This window comes from Choloepus didactylus, chromosome 15, assembly GCF_015220235.1.
Source record: "Choloepus didactylus isolate mChoDid1 chromosome 15, mChoDid1.pri, whole genome shotgun sequence".
NCBI lineage: Eukaryota > Metazoa > Chordata > Mammalia > Pilosa > Megalonychidae > Choloepus > Choloepus didactylus.
The window spans coordinates 88,341,976-88,364,231 of NC_051321.1; the positions used below are offsets into that span (position 1 = coordinate 88,341,976).

Sequence of the window (22,256 nt, forward strand, 5' to 3'; positions counted from 1 at the left end):
AAAATTTGACACCAAATCACAGTTCATAAAAGGGAAAATTGATGAACTGGATTTTGTTAAAATTAAAAATGTTTATTTTGTGAAATACACTGTTAATAGAATGAAAAGACAAGGCACACACTGGTAGAAAATATACACAAGTCACATTTCTGACAAAGCAGTTGTATGCAGAGTATAGAAATAATTCTTACACTCAACCACAAGGGAATAAATAATCCAATTAAACAATGGGCAATCTATCAGAACACAAGCTTCACTGAAGACAGTATATAGCCACCACATAAGCATCTGAAAAGATTCAAAGCATCAGCAGTGATTAGGGCAATGCAAATTAAAACCACCATGAAACCTTCACATCCCTATTAAAATGGCAAAATAAAACAACAAAAAAAAACCTGAAAACACCAAATGCTGCTGTGGATGTTGAGCAACAGAATTCTGATTCTTTGCTGGTGGTAACTAAAAATGGTACAGGCACTCTGGAAAACCATTTTACAATTTCTTATAAAATTTTACATATACTTACCATACAACCCAGCAATCCCACTCCTAGATATCTACCAAATTGAAAACTTACGTGGACACAAAAAATGTAACACAAATGTTTAAAGAATCTTTATTCATTATTGCCAAACCAGCTAACAATTCAGCTGTCCTTCAATGGGTGTATGTATAAACACACTTTGGGACCTCTAGAAATGCAATACCATACTACTCAGCAGTAAAAAGCAATGAACTAATGCTTCACACAACATGAATGACTTGTAAACTAATTTTGCTATGTGAAAAAAGTCAACCCCCAAAGCTGCCTATTAAACATTCCATTTATTTGACATTCTGAAAAAGGTAAAATTATGGGACAGAGAACTGATCAGTGGTTGCCAGGGATTGGGGAAAAAGGGAGGTGTTGTGTAACCAGAGTCACCCAAGGGAATTTTCATGGTGATGAATGGCACTGGGCTGATGGACACATCAAAGCCCATAGAGCTGTACCCCAACAACAGTGAACTGAACTCTGTGCATTGTTAAAAATCAGTTAGGAGGTGAGGGATGGAATGCAGACTGTGTCAAATGACTGTTTTACAAATGTCTGTTTCACATAACCTGAATTATGAAGGTGGGGGAAAAGGAGCTGACCTAAGAAACTTTTAAAACGGTGTTTTGACTGGATACTGTAAGACTGAAAACAAAATGTATTGTATATAAACACTGTAGCCTACCTGGTAAATTCTCACAAGGTTAAGCAAAGCTGAAACTACCTTATGTATATTCTAGGGCTAAACAAATAAATAAATAAATCATGGATAATGGCAGCCAGGTTTCTCACCATGGAAGTTAGAAGTTACAAATATGTAAGGGTGTGGGATGAAGGATTAGGGTCAGAGACAGTGTGAATCATATTTTAATATTCATATATTAAAATTAACTGTTTCTTACAGGTGAACAGTTTTCTTTTACTACTAATATTGAAATACTAGCTTGCTTTTTCCCTCATTCCAGGAAAAAAACAAACAAAACATGCTGTTCCCAAATGTTATTTGGAGAAACTTATTTTCTAGTATTTTTGATAAAACTCATCTTCCACATTCGTTACTGAATTTCATGCACACCTCTTCCTCTGTTGTCTGTCTAAAAATCACAATGGTGGGAGATCCACCTCCTCCAGGGGAACTGACGTAAGTGACTCCAGGCAGCAAGAAAAGCGGATTTCTAAAGCTCTGAGAATGGTGTCGCTCCCGAAATGCAATCTTGAGAAACGTATCAAACAAAAGTGTACCTGCCCGAGTTCCAAGCGTTTCACAATAGAACCCCCTTGCCCCTCGCAAACGCTACTACTGTTACTGGCTCCGTTTCACAGAGGAGGACAGCGAGGCCCCTCCGGCCCAGCCCCAGGCGCCCAGGCCCGTCTCGCCCCCGCCGCCACCGCGCCCCTCTGCGCATGTGCATCCCCGCCTTCCCCCTCCAGGCTGGTCTCAGCCCGGCCTCCAGCCCCTCGTGGGAGACAATCCCTGGCCTCCAGGAACACGCGGCGTGGGAGCGGCTGGTGAGCCCCGGACGGGTGGGCGAGGACCGAGGGGGACCCCGTGCGCCTCGGGGGGTGGGCGGGAGGTGGCTGGAGTCCGGGGGTGGGAAGGAGCCCCGCGCACCCTGCAGGGAACCTAAGCGTCCGCGGCGCCGGCGGGGGTGAAAGGACGGCGGGGTCGGCGCCTCTCTAGCCAGAAAGGGCCGGGCATGGGGTGCGGGAGCAGGAGGGCAGGGGTCCGCGCGCCTTCAGCTCCAGCGCTGAGCCGGCTGAGCCGGCGGAGCCGTCTGTCAGGCCGCGGAGAGGAGTGCGCGTGCGCAACGCGTGGGCCTGCGGGGAGGGGCGTGGCGTGGCGCGTGCGTGGCGTGGCTGGCGCTGGGCCCGCAGGTAGGGGGCGGCACGGCGGGGGCGGGGGCGCCGTGGGAGGGAGGGGGGAGTCGGCCATAAATGACCGCGGTGGGGCTCGCCTTCCCTCCCGGGAATGCTGAGGCCGCGGTAATCGACGCAGACTTGGGTGGTTGTGGGCCGCTATGGTGTTTATTAATTATGAATACAGTTCATGACCCTCTGGGAGGGTCTCAGGAAGACCGCCCCGCTGCTCCTGGAGCCTGGACGAGTCAAGACCCCCTCCGTACCTCAGTTTCCTCATTTGCAAAACGGAAACCAGCCCTTACCTGCTTCTGACATTCCCACATCCCGAGTTACCATTTGCTTTCCTATTTATTATGTGTTCGTTTGTTGTTGGTTGTGTGTAGTCATGACACGGTGTGCTGAAGCCATCGAAAGCTGTGTGACGGTCGGAGGTCTGGGACAAGTTTAAGAAGAGAGGTGAGCTGGAGCTGAGAGGGGTTAGCATGAGACAGGCTGCACGGGATGGCCACCTCTTTGGAGAGTTGGCGAGGGCATGGTCGGGGTGGAAGGCTCACCAGCCACACCTGAGGAGATCCTGCCGTCACCCCTCGCTAAACCCCCCACGCCCCTCATTCTCCCTTCCGTACTACAGGTGACGTCTGGAGAAGCTGACTCCCCTCCTGTCCTTATGGAGGCACGGAGTGGTAGCACAGGAAAGTCCTTTTTAGATTAGATTAGTTGAGGCAGGTGGAAAAGAAATTGAGTCTGAGAAGGTGACTGGTTCAGTTCACACGATTTGTTCGTGGCAGAACCAAGGTTAGAAGACAGATCTGCTGATACCTGGGCCACTGGGTTCCCTTTCTCCCTATTAGGTCGGAGTCAATTTCTTATTAAAAGATCCTTTTAAGCAACTGTAAGCTAGCTAGAACAAACTTTTTTCCCCCCATAATCTTGCCTCAAACACCTTCATGTCTTTTTCAGAGGTTTCTTGGATTACCTGCCCTCAAGGGGATTTATAACATTAGCAAAGAAATAGGTAAACAATATAGCTTGAGTTCTTTTCCTACAAAGTCAGTTTTGACAAAGCCAGTGTGTTTCCTCCTTTAGATTACTGTTGTTAAACTCATCCTCTCATGTTTCTAATTTTTGTGTCACAGAACCTAAATTGGTAATAAATCAATAAGAAACAAATGTTAACATTCACTCAGTGAAAAGTGTCATGTCTAAGTTCAACATATTTCGGAGGTGCACATGGACACGTAAGTATCTGGTGTGTGGAGCTGTGTAGGCAGGTGAATTCCGGAGCTGCAAGGCTGGCCAGTTTTCTGATTTCTTTCTTCCTTCTCCCCCAGCTCTACCTTCTCCAGGAAGAACAGAAAATGAAGAAATCCCAGGTGAGTTTTTCTGTGTATTTATTCCCACTTCGTTTTAAAGTGAGTTTTCAGAAGTTTATAAGGATGCATATTTTTAAAATGGAAAAGTGGAGCTAAGCAAAAATTAAAACATTAAAGGACATATAGCTAGAGTAGCAAATCAAAAGCAGGGCAGTTTGCAAAATTCAGTGCAATACTTTTAATTTTACAGAATTGTCAAAGTTGTAAAATTTCCTCTTATCTTTCAAACAACAACTTTGAAATCAATGCAAATTATTTGATTATTTATGTTGTTAAGTTTGTCAATCTTTTCCTTTATGGCTTTTGGACTTTATACCTTTTGGCGGCACTGTTAGAAAATCCTTCCCTGCTTAATGGTTATAAAGAATCTATTCATGTATTTTACTACTTTCATGCGTTTTTTATGTTTAAATCTTTAATCCATTTGAAGCTTAACATAATATGCAAGAACTTTATAACCATATAATTCCATTCACCACCTCCAACCCTATGTGCTGTTGTCAACATATGTTTTACTTCTCCTTGTTTCTAAACCCCACAAGAGATTATTAGTATTCCTTTAAGCACTCAATAGGCCTTAATATTTACTCAGTTGTTTGCCCTTTCTTTTGTTCTCCCTTTCTTCCAGCAGTTCCATTCTTCCATCTGGGATAATTTTCCTTCAGCCCAAGGAAACACCTTTTCTATCTTTTAGTGTAGGTCTTTTAGTGATAAATTCTCTCAACCTTTTTTTGTTGTTGCTTTTGGAAGATATCTGTATTTCTTCTTCACTTCTGAAGGATATTTTTTCTAGATATAGAATTCTGGGTTGAGCATTTTGTGTGTGTCTGTGTGTGTTCCCATTTTAGAACTTCAGAGATTCCATAACAGTGTCATCTGGTCTTCATTGTTTTTATCTTGAGAAGTCAATTTAAAGAGTCTTATTGCCCCTTTGAAGACAATCGATCTTTTTTCCTCAGGCTGTTTTTTGAAAATTTCTCCTTTTCAGTAGGTGTTACTTGATACGGCTTGGTTTGGTTTTCTCTGTATTTATCCTGAATTTATGGGACTTTTTCATTTGAGGCATGATGTCTTTTGTCAGTTTGGGAAACTTGTCAGCCATTTTTTTTCTTCACATATTCTCTACTTTCTTTCTGGCTCTCCAATTATACATATTAGAGCTCTCACTTCCCTATATTTCTTATGTTTTTTTCTTTATTTTCCTTCCTTTATCTCTTCTTCCCTGAATCTAAATATATTCTCCATACCTGTCTTTCAAGATGTTAATTTTTCAGCTGTGCCTATTATCCTGTGTACCAATCCATTGTTTTTTTCCCATTGAATTTTAAATGTTCGCGTGTATTCAGTTCCAGAATATTTTTTTATTCCCTTAGTTCTGTGTCTGTATCTAATGTCCATGTATATAGCTCCATTAAACAGATCCCTTGTTCTCTCTTTCTATTGTATGTTGTTTCTCCTTATTTTCAATTATATAATCTTGTTTATTTGTATGCCTGGTTATTTTTTATTTGGGCCTGGACATTGTATGTGTAAAATTGTAGAGATACTTTGAGGGCTTTGAGTTTTGGGATGCAGGTATCTTGTTTCAGAGAGCATTTATGTATTTTTTGGCAGCCACGTAGGGGTGCCAGCCATCCTGGGTGACTTTCATCCAATAAACTGCTAGGACTGGGATATATATGGGTTACCCTTCAACTCTTTGAATCCCAAACCAAACTTATTATGCTCTGAACTCCAGGTTTTGTTTCCCTTGTCACATGAATCTGTCAGCAGTTCTACTCAGCACTTCTTCTGGAATCACAGATGCCTCAAATGTTAGGTTTACCTCTCTAGGTCTGTTTCAGTTTATGGAAATAATATTCTTAAAAACGTATTCAAGGGTATTGGTAGAATTACTGTTTCTCTTCTATTTCTTGTATTTATTTTGGTTTATTAGCACTCACTTCTAGACATCTTGGTGTTTATCTTTTATGCTATTGGTTTTCCTCAGATACCTCATAAATCTTTGTTTTTCATTCATATTTAAAAGTAAACACCTAATTTGGCCTGACTCAAATTTACATAAGTTCTTTCCAATTTTACAGTATCTGTCTTTCTCTCTGCAATGAATATACCATTTGTTTTGGTTTGCTAAAGCTGATGAAATGCAATATACCAGAAATGGGTTGACTTTTACAATGGGAATTTATTAATTTACAAGTTTACAGTTCTGAGGCCATGAAAAGAAGGGCATCATCAGGAGATACCTTCTTTCTGAAGAAAGGCTGCTGGCAATCTAGGGCTCCTCTGTCACATGGGAAGGCACATGGCACCATCTACCGCTTCTTCTCTCCCAGGTTTCATTGCTTTCAGCTTCTTGCTGCTCCATCTTTCAACTTCTCTGGCTTTTCTCTCTCAGCTTCTCTGTGTTTCTCTCTGGATTTCATCCTTATAAAGGACTCCATTAAGAGGGTTAAGACCCACCCTGAATGAGGTGGGTCACATCTTAAGACACTACTTACCAAAAGATCCTATTTCATTGAGTCCACATCCACAGGAATAGATCAGCATTGAGAACATGATCTTTTCCGGAGTACATAAGGCTTCAAAGCATCACACCATTTTACATTTAATCAGCAGTGTACAAGAGATTCCATTTCTCTGCATCCTTGTCATCATTTGGTGTTATCAATGTTTTTTATTTTAGCCATTCTAATAGATTTGTAGTACAATGTGATTGTGGTTTTAATATGTGTTTCTCTAAAGGCTAATGATTTTGAAATTATTTTTCAAGTGTGTATTTGCTGTTTGTCTACTCTCCTTTTAAATGTTTCTTCATGTCTTTTGCCCGTTTTCTAATGGGATTGTTTTATTACTGTTGAGCTTTGAAAGTTCTTTGTATATTCTACATAGTAGTCCTTTGTCAGCTATGTGGTTTGAAAATATTTTTTCTTAGTCTTTAACTTGCCTTTTCATCTTCTTCCCAGCATCTTTTGCAAAATAAAAGTTTTTAATTTCAGGGTCAAATTTATCAGTTTTTCCTGTTGTGGATTGTGCTTTTGTATTAAGTCTTAAGAATTGTTCATCTAGCTCTAGATCCTGCAGATTTTCTCCTGTGTTTTTTCCTAAAAGTTTTATAGTTTTATGTTTCACATTTTCATTCTTGATTTGAATTAATTTCTGTTTAAGGTGTGAAATCAAGGTACATTTTTTGCCTGTAAATGTCCAATTTTTCCAGCATTATCTGTTGAAAAGCTATTCTTCCCCCACTGAACTGTCAAAAATCATCTGGGCATATTTGTGTGAGTCTATTTTTGGATTCTCTATTTTGTCTCCTTAATCTGTGTGTCTGTCCTTCTGCCAGAATGACTCTGTCTTAATAACTGCGGCTATATAGTAAGCCTTAATATTGGGTAGAGACTCCTCCCACTTTATTCTTCATTTTCAAGATTGCTATAGGTATTCATAGGGCCTGTGCCTTCCATATAAATTTTAGAATTAGCTTGTCTATTTTTGTAGAAAACTTTGCTGGGATTTTGATAGGAATTGCATCCAGGAAACTATTTTTTTTTTTTTTTTTTTTTTCTGTTTTGTATGGTTTCTTTTTTTTTTTTTTTTTTAATCATCATTTTATTGAGATATATTCACATACCACGCAGTCATACAAAACAAATTGTACTTTCGATTGTTTACAGTATCATTACATAGTTGTACATTCATCACCTAAATCAATCCCTGACACCTTCATTAGCACACACACAAAAATAACAAGAATAATAATTAGAGTGAAAAAGAGCAATTGAAGTTAAAAAGAACACTGGGTACCTTTGTCTGTTTGTTTCCTTCCCCTACTTTTCTACACATCCATCCATAAACTAGACAAAGTGGAGTTTGGTCCTTATGGCATTCCCAATCCCATTGTCACCCCTCATAAGCTACATTTTTATACAACTGTCTTCGAGATTCATGGGTTCTGGGTTGTAGTTTAATAGTTTCAGGTATCCACCACCAGCTACCCCAATTCTTTAGAACCTAAAAAAGGTTGTCTAAAGTGTGCGTAAGAGTGCCCACCAGAGTGATCTCTCAGCTCGTTTTGGAATCTCTCTGCCACTGAAGCTTATTTCATTTCCTTTCACATCCCCCTTTTGGTCAAGAAGATGTTCTCCATCCCACGATGCCGGGTCTACATTCCTCCCCGGGAGTCATATTCCACGTTGCCAGGGAGATTCACTTCCCTGGGTGCAGGAAACTGATTTTAAGGAGTAAGATATTTAATGACTGGCTCAGCTGTTTTTGTAAGCAAATATCTTCCTTTCCCTAAACTTAGCATTCTTACTTAATTCAGTCAGTTGTTCACTCAGCATCTGTTTGTGACTGTTCTATGCCTTACTGAGTCTTATTGAGTTGCAAACTCTGCTCTAAGAGAGTTTCTGTATTTGAAGCTGTCCCCTTAGAATGTGAGAACTATTTAAAGGGAGTTTGCAGTTCTCTTGGCTGGGCATTTAGGGCAGAAGGAAATGACCTTGATGTGTTTTCTTAGCCATTGCTTACTGTATTACGTCATTTCAGCTTGCTTATTGGTAGAGTTTAATGTCTTGTTTTAGCTGGTTAAGAGTAGTAGTGCCACATCTGATATTTCAGTGAAGCTTAGCTATGTAATTGGATATAAAAACTTAGTTTACATATGCTTTAAAACTAGCCGAAGCCCATATAACTTGTTTTCTGAGCTACATGAGCACTTCTCTTTCACATTATTTTGAAGATATGCATTTAAATTCCCACCGTCATCTGCTGTGGCTTTCCCAGAAGCCAGTTTACACTGGTCTCTTGACATTTGTTACCACCTTTGCTTGTATGTCATATATTCCACTTCTTAAATTCATTTATTTTTTTTAAGTGTAGATGTTGTTATTGCCACTTTGGTGGAGTGTAAGGGTGGTGTCCTGTCTGGGACTTGGCCTGTCTGAATGGCTTCTCCCAATTGAGATTTTGCCTGTTCATTGACATCTCCATCATCCCAGATATTGCAGCTGCTTCTCCATTGTTGCTTAGTTTGGTTCTGCAGATGGAAAGTCAGGTGCCAGCTTGTTTTGCATGCCTTCAGGGTCAGCGTGTTTTGCTTTGTTTGCTTGTTTGTACTGGTGTTTTGAAGGTTATATTTTATTATTGCAGTTCACAAACTTCTTTAGATCAGGGACATCTTGTTTAATTATTATCCTTATAATTACTTTTTGTGTTGTCTTTTTCTCAAATCTCTGTGTTCTCTTCAGAATTCCTTCTGGAATGATGTTGCATCTTCTGAATGTACCTTCCGTGTTTCATAATTTGCCTTCATTTCCATTTCTCTTTGTAATGTTTTAGGAGATTTGCATTGTTTTACCTTCCATGTCCATTCTATTTCCAAGCCTTCTTAAGGTCCTTTCTGAGAAAAAAAAATTAATTTTTACAATTCAGCAACTTGGTTTTAATTTCCTGGTGTTCTTTCTTGTTCTCTGATGCGCTTATGGAAATCTATTCTCAGTTTATTGGAAATGATATTCTTAAAAATATATTTGAGGTTATTAGATTTAATTTTTTTCTTCTATTGTATTGATTTTAATTTCTTAGCATTCACATCTAGTCATCTTGGTGCTTATCTTTGATGCTACCAGTTTTCCTCAAATACCTTGTAAGTCTTTGTTTTCCATTTTCCATTCATATTTAAAAGTGAAAAAATAGTTTGATCAGTACAGATAGATAACATAATATGAATTCAGTCAGCCAATGAGAAACTTGTCCAGTCTCTCAATGGATGGACTGATACAAGGCTTGAACGTGAACTGGTGAGGAAATAAAATGAAGAAGAGCAGCAGCCTCCCACCAGAACCTAGGAAGATCTCCAGGCACATTGCTGTGCTTGAAATGAACATCCTGCCTCTGATTTCTTATGTTTAATCTTCTCTATTCTGTATCTTTCAGACATTATTCAAAATGTCTTTTGTGCTGAGAGGCCCATTCCCTGTCTTCTGCTGGAATTATATGTTTATTGCTTATGTTTACTCACAAATATTTTTGAAGTTACTGGAGATAAATATGTATCTTGGACTAGAAATATCAGTTCTTCTTGTAGCTTTTCTGGAAAATTGTAAACATATACAAAAGTTAGACAATAGTCTATTAACCCCATACCCATCCTCAGCCTCACCAGTTATCATACTTATAGTCAATTTTGTTTCATTGTAACCTCATCCATTCCTGCCAAGATTATTTTGAAGCAAATCCGAAGTAACAGCTATAACACCTGTATAATTTTTATCTAGATTAAGCAGTTCTTAATGTTTTGCCTTATTTGCTTTATCTCCCTTCTGTATATTTTTTTCTGGGGTTGAAATGTCTTTTAAGTCTCTGTGTGCTATATGATCCATCCCCCTATCTTTTTTATGTACGGTTTATTTGCTGAAGGAACCAAGTCTTTATCTCACAGACTTTCTCACATCTTCAGTTTTGCTGGTTTTGTCCCTGTGGTGGTGTTTAACCCGTTTCTGTGATCTCTGTGTTTCCTGTAAATGGTTGGACAGAGAGGCTTCATCCTGCTTGAGGCTCAGGTTTTGGTACAAATTCTTCAAAGGTCGTAGCATGTACTTCCACAGGAGCAGGTTAAGGTCTGATTGTAATTTTGTCTGGTGAGCAAGCCATTGATGGTTACTGTCTAGATTTGTTAATTTATTAGAAATTACAAAATGGTGATGTTCTAATTCTATGATTCCTATTTCATTTATTAGCTGAAATACTTCTATTAAGAGCAACTTCCTGTTAATTATTTGATTATCCTAAAGTATAATTAGTGTAGGAGGAGAAGTATAAATGCTGGATCCTTTCTTTTTATTTTAACAGTCTTTCAAAGAGCAGCTTGTTTCCTTAGCATCCTCTAAAGGTGAACAATGCATTTTTTTTAATATTGTAATGAACTTCTGGCTGTTCTATTATTTGATGTATTTCAATCTCCTGTGTTTTTTTCTGGAAGTTTTATAGTTTTGCATTTTACACTTAAGCCTGTGATCCATTTTGCATTCACATTTGTGTAAGGTATAAGATCTGTGACCAGGTTCATTTTTTTGTATGTGGATGACCAGTTGTTTCAGCACTATTTGTTAAAAAGACTATGATTTCTCCATTCATTTGCCTTTGCACCTTTGTCAAAAATCAGTTAAATATATTTTTGTGGGTCTGTTCCTGGGCTTTATTCTGTTCCACTGATTTATGTGTCTATTCTTTCACCAATAACGCAGCATCAAGTGGTGTGAGTCCTCTAACTTTGTTCTTCTTCCATAATATGTTGCTATTCTAGGTCTTTACCCGTCCATATAAGTTTTGGAATCGGTTTGGTTTGCTAATGCTGCCATTAAGCAAAATACCAGAAATGGATTGGCTTTTATAAATAGGGTTTATTTGATGACAAAGTTAGAGTCTTAAGTCCATAAAGTGCCCAAGGTAAGTAGTACCTTCACTGGAGGATGGCCAGTGGCATCCAGAAAACCTCTGTTAGCTGGGAAGGCACGTGGCTGGTGTCTGACCCAGAGTTCTGGTTTCAAAATGGCTTTCTCCCAGGATGTTCCTCTCTAGGCTGCAGCTCCTCAAAAATGTCACTCTTAGTTACTCTTGTCTCCCAAAATGCCATTATCTTTGATGAAATCTTATGTGGGCAGATGTATTAGTGCTGATTAGATTGTAATTCCTTGATTATTTCCATGGAGATGTGACCCATCCAACTGTAGGTGATAATTCTGATTAGGGCATTTGTCCTCTCTTAGCTTCTCTGGAGCAAAAGTCTGCTTTCAAATGCCATCTTCGAACTGTCTCTCATCTGCAGCTCCTCTCTCAGTTCCTGGGCATTCTTCAGAATGTCCCTCTTGGCTGTAGCAAGCTTGCTCCTTCTGTCTGAGCTTATCTAGTGCTCCAGTAAACTAATCAAGGCCCACGCTGGATGGGCAGGGCCACATCTCCATGGAAATAATCAAGGAATTACAATCTAATCAACACTAATACGTCTGCCCACATAAGATTTCATCAAAGATAATGGCATTTTGGGGGACATAATACGTTCAAACTTGCACAGAATCAGTTTGTTGATATCTGCCACATAGTTAGCTGGGATTTTGCTTGGGATTGCATTGAATTTATAGATTAAGTTAAGCATTGACATCTTAACAGTTTTGAGTCTTCCAGTCAAAGAACACAAGGGTATCTCTCCATTTACTTAGATCTTCATTGATTTCTTCCATCAGTGTTTTGTGGTTTTAGGTATTTTCCCATACATATTGTGTTAGATTTATACCTAAAAGCATCATTTTTTTGGGTCCTACAGTAAATGTTTTGTTTTCCATTTCACATTTTGAAATTCCAATTGTTTGTTCTAGTATGTAGGAAATCAGTTGACTTTTTTATATTGACCCTGAATCCTTTGACCTTGCTATAATTGCTTATTAGTTGCAGGAGTTTTGGGTAGATTCTTTTGGGTTTTCTACATAGATAATAATGTCATTGTTCCGGTTTGCTAATGCTGCTGTTATGCAAAACACCAGAAATGGATTGACTTTTATAAAGGGAGTTTATTTGGTTACAACGTTACAGTCTTAAGGCCATAAAGTGTCCAAGGTAAGGCATCAACAACAGGTACCTTCACTGGAGAAAGGCCACTGGCGTACAGAAAACCTCTGTTAGCTTGGAAGTCACGTGGCTGGCGTCCACTTGCTCCCAGGTTGTGTTTCAAAATGGCGTTCTCCAAAATGTTGCTCTTGGAGCATTTCGTCCTCTCTTAGCTGCAGCTCCTCTTCAAAATGTCACCCTCAGTTGCTCTCCAAAATGTCACTCACAGCTCCTCTGCATCTGGGCCTGTGTGGCTCTTTTTAAAGTACTCCAGTTGATCCAATAAAGACCCACCCTGAATGGGTGGGGCAGCCACCTACATAGACATAATCCAATGAAAGGTCTTGCCCACAATTGATTGAGTCACATCTCCATGGAAACACTGAACCAATAGGTTCTAACCTAATCGACACTAATACCTCTGCCTCCATAAGATTACATAAAAAATAATGGCATTTTGGGAGACATAACACATCCAAACCACAGTCAGCTTCCAATAAAGACAATTTTATTTCTTCCTTTCCAATTGTAAACCTTTTCTTTCTTTTTCTTGTCTTATTGCACTAGCTAGGATTTCTAGTACATTGTTGAATAGGAGTAGTGAGAGAGGGTGTCTTTGTCTTGCTCCTGATAGCAGAGGGAAAGTGTCCAGTCTCTTGCCATTAAGTTTAATGTTAGGTGTAAAGTTTTTGTAGATGTTCTTGATCAAATTAAAGAAGTTCCTCTTTATTCCTCATTTACTAAGAGTTTTTAATCATAAATGGCTGTTGGATTTTATTAACTGCTTTTTCTCGTCAATTGATATGATTATGTGATTTTTCTTCTTTGGCTTGTTGATGGAGTATATTACATTAAATGATTTTTTTTTTTTTTTTTAACATTGACCCAGCCTTGCATATCTGGAGTAAATCCCACTTGGACATAGTTTATGATTCTTTTAACACATTTTTGGATTTGATTTGTTAATTTTTTTTTTTTTTTTTTTTTTTGAGGATTTTTCGGCTGTGTTCTTAAGAGATACTGGTTTTTAGTTTTCTCATAATGTCTTTATCTGGTCTTGGTATTAGTGTAATGCTGGCCTCGTACAATAAGTTAGGAATTGTTCCCTTGCTTCTCTTTACTAGAATAGATTTTAGAAAATTGGTATTACTTGAGTTCCTTAAGCGTTAGTAGAATTCATCGGTAGACTCATCTTGGCTTGGTGCTTTCTCTTTTGCAAGACTATTAATTATTGATTCAATTTTTTGAATAGATATAGGTCCAGTCATGTTATCTATTTTGCTTGTCTAAATTTGATAGTTTTGTCTTTTAAGGAATTGGTCCATTTCTTGAAACCCAAGTCACAGCCCTTTCAAAGGTATGGTTTGTTAACCCTTTTCTGCATAACATACCTACCCCGTATCTGTTGAACTTCTCCAATCTTTTCATTTGTATTTGTTCTTTTCTTCTGTTTTATTGGACATATTAATCATAATTCATTTTTAAAGTTTTTGTTGTTAATTCCAATATCTGTGTCACCTTTGGGTCTACTTTTATTTATTTTCCCTTGGTCCCTGTCTCTTTGGATACCAAGAAATTTTTTATTGGATGTCAGACATCATGTAAAAAACAAACAAACAAAAATCCAATAGAGGCTCCAGAAAGTGATCTCTTCCAGCAGAGAGGATTCTTCTTTTCTTGTCTGCGTTGGTAGAATAGAGGGCTGGTCATTTGAATCCAGTCATGGCCAAGCTTGGTAGGAGTTTGCTCCATATTCATTTAATTCCCATTATTCATTTTAAGAACTGAAAGTTTTACTTCCTTAGAGTAAGTTAACTTCTTTTCCTTTGTAACTCAAGTCTGCTTTGTACATGTTGCTAGCTCCTACAGTGTCTTATTTTAGTAAGTATTAATATGTATGTCATCTTTATCAGGGCATAAGTGCTTTGAGAACAGGTAACCATATTTGTTTTATTTGTTTCTGTTTTCATCAGTAGTATTCCCAGCACCTAGGAGAGTTCCAGGCTCTTAGTGGAAACTCAATTTGTATAAGATATTTTATGAGGTGTAACAAAAATCAAGGTATATAGTAGGCATCCTGTATATCAATTTCCAGTAAATTCTCAGGAGTTTAGTTCTTTTAAATCTTGCCCACATCATCTAGTTGTAACCAGTTCATATAGAAAAGGAATATCTGTTACAGGAACAAGTGTCATTCAAGGATGTGTGCGTGGACTTCTCCCAGGAAGAGTGGTATCTACTGGACCCTGCTCAGAAGATCCTATACAGAGATGTGACCCTAGAAAATTATAGCCACCTCATCTCAGTAGGTAAGAATTTTTTTTGTTTTTTTTTACTTCTGTCAGTAGCATGCATTTCTTAGTTGCTGAAACATATGAACTCCCTGTAGAATTTTCTCATTTGAAGCTTGAGAGTCAGGGCTCTGAGATGAGTGATCCTTTTTAACTACTGTAAAGAATGGTTGCTGTGTTCTTACCTCCCCAGGGATTGGTCCATTTGGGCACCTTCCTTGGACAGCTAGTAAAGCTGTATCTTTCTTCATCATTTTTTCAGAGTCCCTGAAGCCTAGCTGTTTAACGCCAGTCCTGAATTATTTTCTTTAACAGGTTATTGCATTACTAAACCAGAGGTGATTTTCAAGATAGAGCAAGGAGAAGAGCCCTGGATGTTAGAGGAGGGATTCCCAAGACAGCACTACCCAGGTGAGTTAGTGAGGTCACAGGTAGACGAAAGCCCAAGGAAATTAGATCCCAGGCCTCTGGTTTAGGGTTTGCCATTTTTGGGATATTTTTAAGGAATTTCTTTTTTGAGCCCTAGACCTTTGGAAGTGACCAAGAAAAGCTGACCCACATCCCTCAGTTACCTAAATCACTCCTCCATATGTCACTTTCACTCACCTGTCCTCATAATCCAAACCCAATCTGCTTTATCTTAGATATTGTTTCTTGATTACTTTCTCTACCCATTAAAATTATTCACCTTCCCTTCATTGTCTTTGGACACCTTTTGTTGGCTGACATTAATTCATAAAATACTTTCACCTACTCGTTCAATAAGTATGTAACACACACACTCACTATGACCCAGTTATGTTTCAGGTAATTAACAGAATAACATCCCTGTTCTCATGGAGTACATTATTACCATGAAAGACAAGAAAACATACACACACTGTATGTTGGGTGGTGGTAATACTGTGAAAAACACCGAAGCAAGGGAAAAGGACATGTCATGTGCTACTTTGGCAAGAAGATCAGAGAAAGCGTCTTTGATGAGGTGAACGTTAGAGCTGAAACTTGAGTACAATGCGAGTGTGAGCAGTGTGGACTCGGAGTATTCCAGGCAGAGGGAACGTCAGGTGCTGAACCTCTCAGCACCGTGTGTTCTTAGCTCGAAGAATGGCAAGGAGGCCATTGTGGCTGGAGGCGAGGGGGAAGTTGGTAGGAGGCAATGTCATAACAAGTAGCATGTCATGGTAGTTACATTAATTTTATTTTGAGTGATGTGAAAAACCCTTGGTTTCTCTAAGTCAAATCACCATGTCATCAGATGTGATTTACCGTTTAAAAAGATCTCTGACTTTTGTGCAGTGACCATACTGTGGAGGGTGGGTGGTGGTTGGACATGAGCAGAAAAGAAGTACCAGTTAGGAGACTATTGCCTACTCTGGAGGAGAGAAGATGGTGGCCACGGCTAATTTGGAAGTGGTGGATGTGATGAGAAGTGGAGGGATTGTACATCTATCTTGAAGATGAGGCCAAGAGGATTTGTTACTGGGTTGGATAGAGTGTGAGAGAAAGAGAAGAGTCAAATGTGACTGAAGATTTTTTTCTCAAGAAACTGGATAAATAAGGTTGCCATTTACTGAGTTTGATAAAATTAGGGGGAAGAAATTATAGAGGACTTACTAACAACTTAATTTTGAACACAAGATGTTTGCCGTAACTGTTAGAATTTAGTTTGCAAATTGAATAGGCATTTGGATATACGGGTACGGAGTACAGGATTGAGGCTGGAACTGGAAGTATCCCCTTGACAGGCATCAACTTCAGATGGTGTTGAGGGCAAGGGGCTAGACGGGATCTTCTAGAACAGAGGTCGGCAAGCTTGTAAAATACCAGGTCATAAATATTTTAGGGCCACGTATGGTTTTGGTTGCTAACGTTGCTGCTTCTAATGCTGCTGCTGCTGCTGCTGCTTTTTCTTCTTCTGCCACCTCCTCCTCCTCTTTCTTGTCCTCTTCCCTCCTCTCACCTTCCTCCTTCCTCCTGCCTCTTCCCTCTTGTTGTCTTCTTCCCTCCCTTAAAAAATGTAAAAACCATCCTAGCTCAAGGACGGTTTGCCTTGCAGTTACAGTTTGCCAGCCCCTTTTCTAGAGAGTGCTTGAGTGTAAGTAAGAGAAGTAGTCCTGGGACAATATCACTTTTAGAAGGCATGTAAAGCCATTAAATCCCTTCATTCAAGGAGACTGAGAAGGAGCAGTCTGAGCTACCGGAAAACCAGAGCGCCTGGTGTCCAGGGGTCAAATGAGGAGTGTTCTGCCATCCTACTGCTCCCACAAATGGCAGCCCTGGGTCACTTGTGTATCTTCCAAACTTGTTTTTCCCTCTCACTGCTCTCTTCACATTCCTGTTATTTTGCTTTCTAAACCATCTTCTACATATCACATTGTCACTTTTCACAGATATTACCCAAAACCAGAACTGTGTCTGTGTTGTCTCATTCCTTGTTTGATCTAAATCGTTTCTTTTTTTTTAACCCAGAACATGCAATTTATCCTTCACTTGCCTGACAAAATAACCTTCAGTCACTCATTATTATCATTTATTAAATGATCATTAAATCCCCTTTCATTCACTATCACAATATGGTCATATTCTACCTGTCTAAATTGCTTTTTTTCTGTTCTCCAGAACTTTATGCTAAATCCCATACTACCCTATACCGGAAGTTTTATTTATAAATGTTTTCTCTTTTACCTGTAACTTTCATTCTTGCTTACTTTGCCTTTTCCAGATACTTAAATGTCTTTTCCAGATACTTAAATACAGACAATAAATTGTAAAGGTTGTAATAAATGGAGCTTTAAAATGGTAGAGATATGTTTTGTTTAAAATGGTAGGGATGGCTTTTGTTCTTTTATTGTTATTCATTTTTGCACTTTTTTTTTTTTTAATTAAAAAGTTAGCATTTCACTGAAGGATGTTTGGGTTCCTAGTAGAGCCAGGGCTGAAGTGTACATAGTTGGGGATGAGGGCATGCTGTTTGGCATGGGAGCCTAAAACCTAGTTAGAGCTGCACAGATGATAATTTTTAATGAATGTGTGGAATTGTGGCTTGAACACTGAGTGTGTATCCAGTTGGTGCAAAGGTTTGTTGGTTTGCTTTTGTTTTGATTTGTTTTTGTCAGAATAATAAATTTTATCTGTCAGTCCTTGGGGCAGTGGGCTCAGGGCTGTCACAGATATTTTAACATGTGATTAGCATTGTTTTATTGGGTAGAAACAGTGAAGTATAGCCAAGAATTTTTATGATAAAATTTACTGAAGAAATATGACTCTTACGGGTCTCCCGTCTCACATATAAATAAAAGTCATAGATGAGGAAACCTATGTATAAAACAGAATTAAGGATCAGGAACAAAATTATTTTAGGGAAAAGTAACTCAGCAAATTGAAGTGAAGAAATATATGATTTGATGGTTAGTACGGATTCTTTAACAGTTGCTTTGCAAGGATAGCCTACCCCTCACCTATTTTGTGTTTCTCCTTGCACATTTGTGTTCTTGTGAATCCCAGCTAGATGGAGAGTTAGAATCTGGAATAAAGCAGTGTCTCTTAAAACATGAAGAAACAGGTGCTTTTAGACATTTACTTTGATGTTAATACATCAAGTGGGAAAAAAGAAAGGGGGTGGGTCATAGAAGCATGAATATTTGTGAAGATCCTACCACAGTAATCAAGATACAAGAAGATAAGGACCTAAATCATGATCTGTCTCCACCAAACCTAATTCTTCCCCTAATGTGTTTCTTAAACACACTCTTTCCTTGTAAAAATACTTGCTTATTGCATATGTCCAATTCTCTGTGAATTTTCTGCTCTTTGAATCAGCAACTCTTAGAAAATCTCCATCTCCTGTTCACCATGTCTTGAGTTTATTTCATCTTTAGCCTGCTTCTATGGTCCTACAGCTTATTTTTTTTTTAAATTGTTCCTTGTGATTTAAATTCCAAGGAAACAAAGATTCTAAGCTATGGGACTATTCTTTTGAACCTGAGGAAGTTGATGTTTTTAGAACTTGATGTTCATAGTTAGAATGGAAAAGAATGATGTACTCTAGTGGATATCCTACCTCAGTAATCTGTGTGTGAAGCAGTTAGGACTAAATTCTGCTCTGCCTCCATCAAACATAATTCATGCTCTGAAACTACTTTTCTACTAAACTTCACTGTCACTTTATTCAGTGTTCCTTGTCTCTGTTGTACTCACCCCATTATCTCTTGAGTTTCCCTATATCTGAATCGGCAACTCTTCAGTTCCCTAGGCTTTAAATTTTATTTTCCAACTTTTTCTCTTCTGTTTTGGAGGTTATATTTATAAAGTATTAAATGTTTATGTGGTCCTTTCCAGTTACCTCTCCCTGTTTCCACTGCAGCATATTTTTTTACTTGTTATTTTACTTATACCTGGGGGGTAGAGGAAATACATACTTGGATTCAATTCATACCAGTAAATTCAGCCTAAAACAAGAGTCAACTGTGTATTAGGGCATTTGTATAAAAGTTCAATTCTATGAGCAATATATTAAGATTCTTAAGGTGTGGTTATTTTTCTAATTTGTAGAAGACTGGAAAGTTGATGACCTGATAGAGAACAACCAGGAAAATCAAGATGAACATTTTTGGCAACTTGTATTCACCAACAACAAAACATTAAATATAGAGAGTGGTAATAGAGTAGGGAAAGCTTTCACTCTGGGCACTGACCCTGTTCCCTCAAGAAATAATTCCTATAAAATATGTGATTCATGTGAAATGAGTTTGAGAAATATTTCAGACTTAATTATAAATAAGAAGAACTATTCAGGAAAGAAGCCCGATGAGTTCAATATATGTCAGAAATTGCTCCTTGATATTAGACATGAGAAAATTCCTACTGGAGAGAAATCTTACAAATATAATCAAAAAAGAAATGTCCTCAATCATAGCAGGGGTCTCACTCAGCCAATTTTTGACCAACCTTTTGAGTATAATGAAAATGGGAAAGGCTTCCATGAGGAGACAGCCTGTTTTAAAAATAAGAAATCTCAGATAGGAGAGACTCTCTCTAAACATAATGAATGTGGAAGAGCCTTCAACCCAAATTTAAAGTTCAGTATTTCTCAGAGAACTCATTTGGATATGGAGCCATTTGAATGCAATATCTGTGGGAAGCCCTTCTATCTGGATTTAAGATTTGGACACCAGAGACCTCTCACAGGAGTGAATCCTTATGGATATAATGGATATGGTGAAATCTTCTGTGACAATTCAACTTTCATTATCCATCAGGGAGCTTACTCAAGAAAGATTCACCATGAATATAAAGTAAGTGACAAAACTTGGGAAAAGTCAACCCACTTTAAACATCAGATAGAACACATGGGGGGAAAACCCTATGAGTACAGTGAAAATGGGAATAATTTCAGCAAAAAATCACATCTCACCCAACTTCGGAGAGGTCACTCAGGAGAAAAAACCTTTGAATGTGGTGAATGTGGGAAAACATTTTGGGAGAAATCAAACCTCACTCAGCATCAGAGAACACACACAGGAGAGAAACCCTATGAATGTACCGAATGCGGGAAATCCTTTTGCCAGAAACCACACCTTACCAACCATCAGCGAACACATACAGGGGAAAAACCCTATGAATGTAAACAGTGTGGAAAAACATTCTGTGTGAAGTCAAACCTCACTGAACATCAAAGAACACATACAGGGGAAAAACCCTATGAATGTAATGCATGTGGGAAATCCTTCTGTCACAGGTCAGCGCTAACTGTACATCAGAGAACGCACACAGGGGAGAAACCCTTTATATGTAATGAATGTGGGAAATCCTTCTGTGTGAAGTCAAACCTTATTGTACATCAAAGAACTCACACAGGAGAGAAACCGTATAAATGTAATGAATGTGGGAAAACCTTCTGTGAAAAATCAGCTCTCACCAAACATCAGAGAACTCACACAGGGGAGAAACCCTATGAATGTAATGTATGTGGGAAAACCTTTAGCCAGAGGTCAGTATTAACTAAACATCAGAGAATTCACACAAGGGTGAAAGCCCTCTCAATGTCCTGAATGTTCAGAAGCCTTTTCCACCTGTCAAATTTGTTTCACAATTTAAAAAATGAAATTAGAGAAACCCAAAGAACGCCACAATTTACCAAAAAATGACATCTCATTGGACTTCAGATAACTGGTACTAGGATAAAACCTTATAAATGTCTTGAATATGTGAAAGGTTTCAAGAAAAATTAAAACTTTTCATCAGAAAATTTGTCCCAAGGGGATAGTATTCATTTAAGAAATGTGGTAAAAATCTTTATCTACAATTTATATTGTATAGTGTCATGTTCCAGATGTGATACCAAAATCTTACTGTAACTACAATGGACAATATTCATTTGTACCCATATTCACAGTGGAATCTGACTCTTAAAAAATGTTGAATGACAGCATAATTACAGATGAAGAATCCCTGATGTTTGTAGGTATTATGTGAGTATGCTAATATAACAAATTTGGGGTATGTTATTGGAGCCCAACATGGTTGTAAGGAGAAAATATGAACCTTTAGCTTAGTAACTATTATGATATAAATTAATGTCTTCCACACTAAATACTACCAATCTTTATAATGTGTCATAATTATTTATATATATATATATGTTTATGTGTGTGTATGTAAATATGCACACAGTGGTGTGCTAGAATCAGCTCATACTGGCTTGCAAGTACTGACTTAAATTTTTGGGAATTTTGTGAGCTTCTTGTTAAATGTCATTATTAAAGATTAAATCATGTAAGCCCATAAATTATATTAAAAACAAAGGTAATAAATACTTAAAACTCATCACTTCCTAGTTTTACTATTGTGTGTGCCCTTTAGTTTACTTCTTATACTACTGAATCTGGAGGGTGGAAATCCAATATACTGGTATGCTACTGCACATCTCTTCCTAACACCGCATTCAGTGCCATAAACATTTGTAGCTTAAAATTGGCCATAGTGGGGTATTTACACCTTGGAAATAGGCAAACTCTACAAATCAGGGGTTTTATTTTCCCAGAGTTTCTATTGTTAAACATTTACCAACATGCCACTGTTTTTATATGAGAATATATTTGACAAATTTAAAGTACAAACCACATATCCTTTCTTTTCCTGTTTCCTGACATAAATAAATGGCTATGGCCATTATTGCTGAAACTGCCTCTTCAACAAAGAAGCCAAACAATGTTTTGTGAGGTTTTTACCTCTTGATCAGTCCTGTTCTAAATATACCAGTGTTCTCTTTAGAGCTTACTTGGCCAGTATGTTTCAAATGAAATATTTTTTCACAAAAACCACATTGCCTATCTTTTCCAACTGTTTCCTGGCATAAATTAATAGTTATGGCCATTGTTACTGAACTACCACTTCAACAAAGAAGCCAGACAATAGTTCTCTGAAGTTTTTTAGCTGTTCCTGAGTCAGAAATAATGTAAATGCTGTCAATAAGAATAGCATTTGCATAAGCTTTGCAAAGGTTAACATCAGTTAACTCAGTTATGAACCGTAATACTCAGTGCCCTCTACAAATAAAAAATGGTGATATTAATGAAACTCCTCTTTTGT

General features: G+C 38.2%; 1 protein-coding gene across 9 annotated transcripts; it reads left to right on the forward strand.

Annotated features, from left to right (window-relative positions):
• Positions 1-1,947: 1,947 nt before the first annotated feature.
• On the forward strand, positions 1,948-21,491 carry ZNF248 (zinc finger protein 248). Of its 9 annotated transcripts, XM_037803789.1 has the most exons (7): positions 1,948-2,044; positions 2,779-2,851; positions 3,532-3,633; positions 3,727-3,768; positions 14,555-14,681; positions 14,979-15,074; positions 19,218-21,491. In XM_037803789.1, exons 4-7 carry the CDS (start codon positions 3,754-3,756, stop codon positions 20,714-20,716), a joined length of 1,737 nt encoding a protein of 578 aa, XP_037659717.1. In that variant the 5' UTR covers positions 1,948-2,044; positions 2,779-2,851; positions 3,532-3,633; positions 3,727-3,753; the 3' UTR covers positions 20,717-21,491. The 9 variants fall into 9 exon arrangements, with proteins under 9 accessions (XP_037659717.1, XP_037659718.1, XP_037659720.1 ...); XM_037803790.1 differs by lacking the exon at positions 3,532-3,633; XM_037803791.1 differs by lacking the exons at positions 1,948-2,044; positions 3,532-3,633 and adding an exon at positions 2,395-2,410.
• Positions 21,492-22,256: the final 765 nt, after the last annotated feature.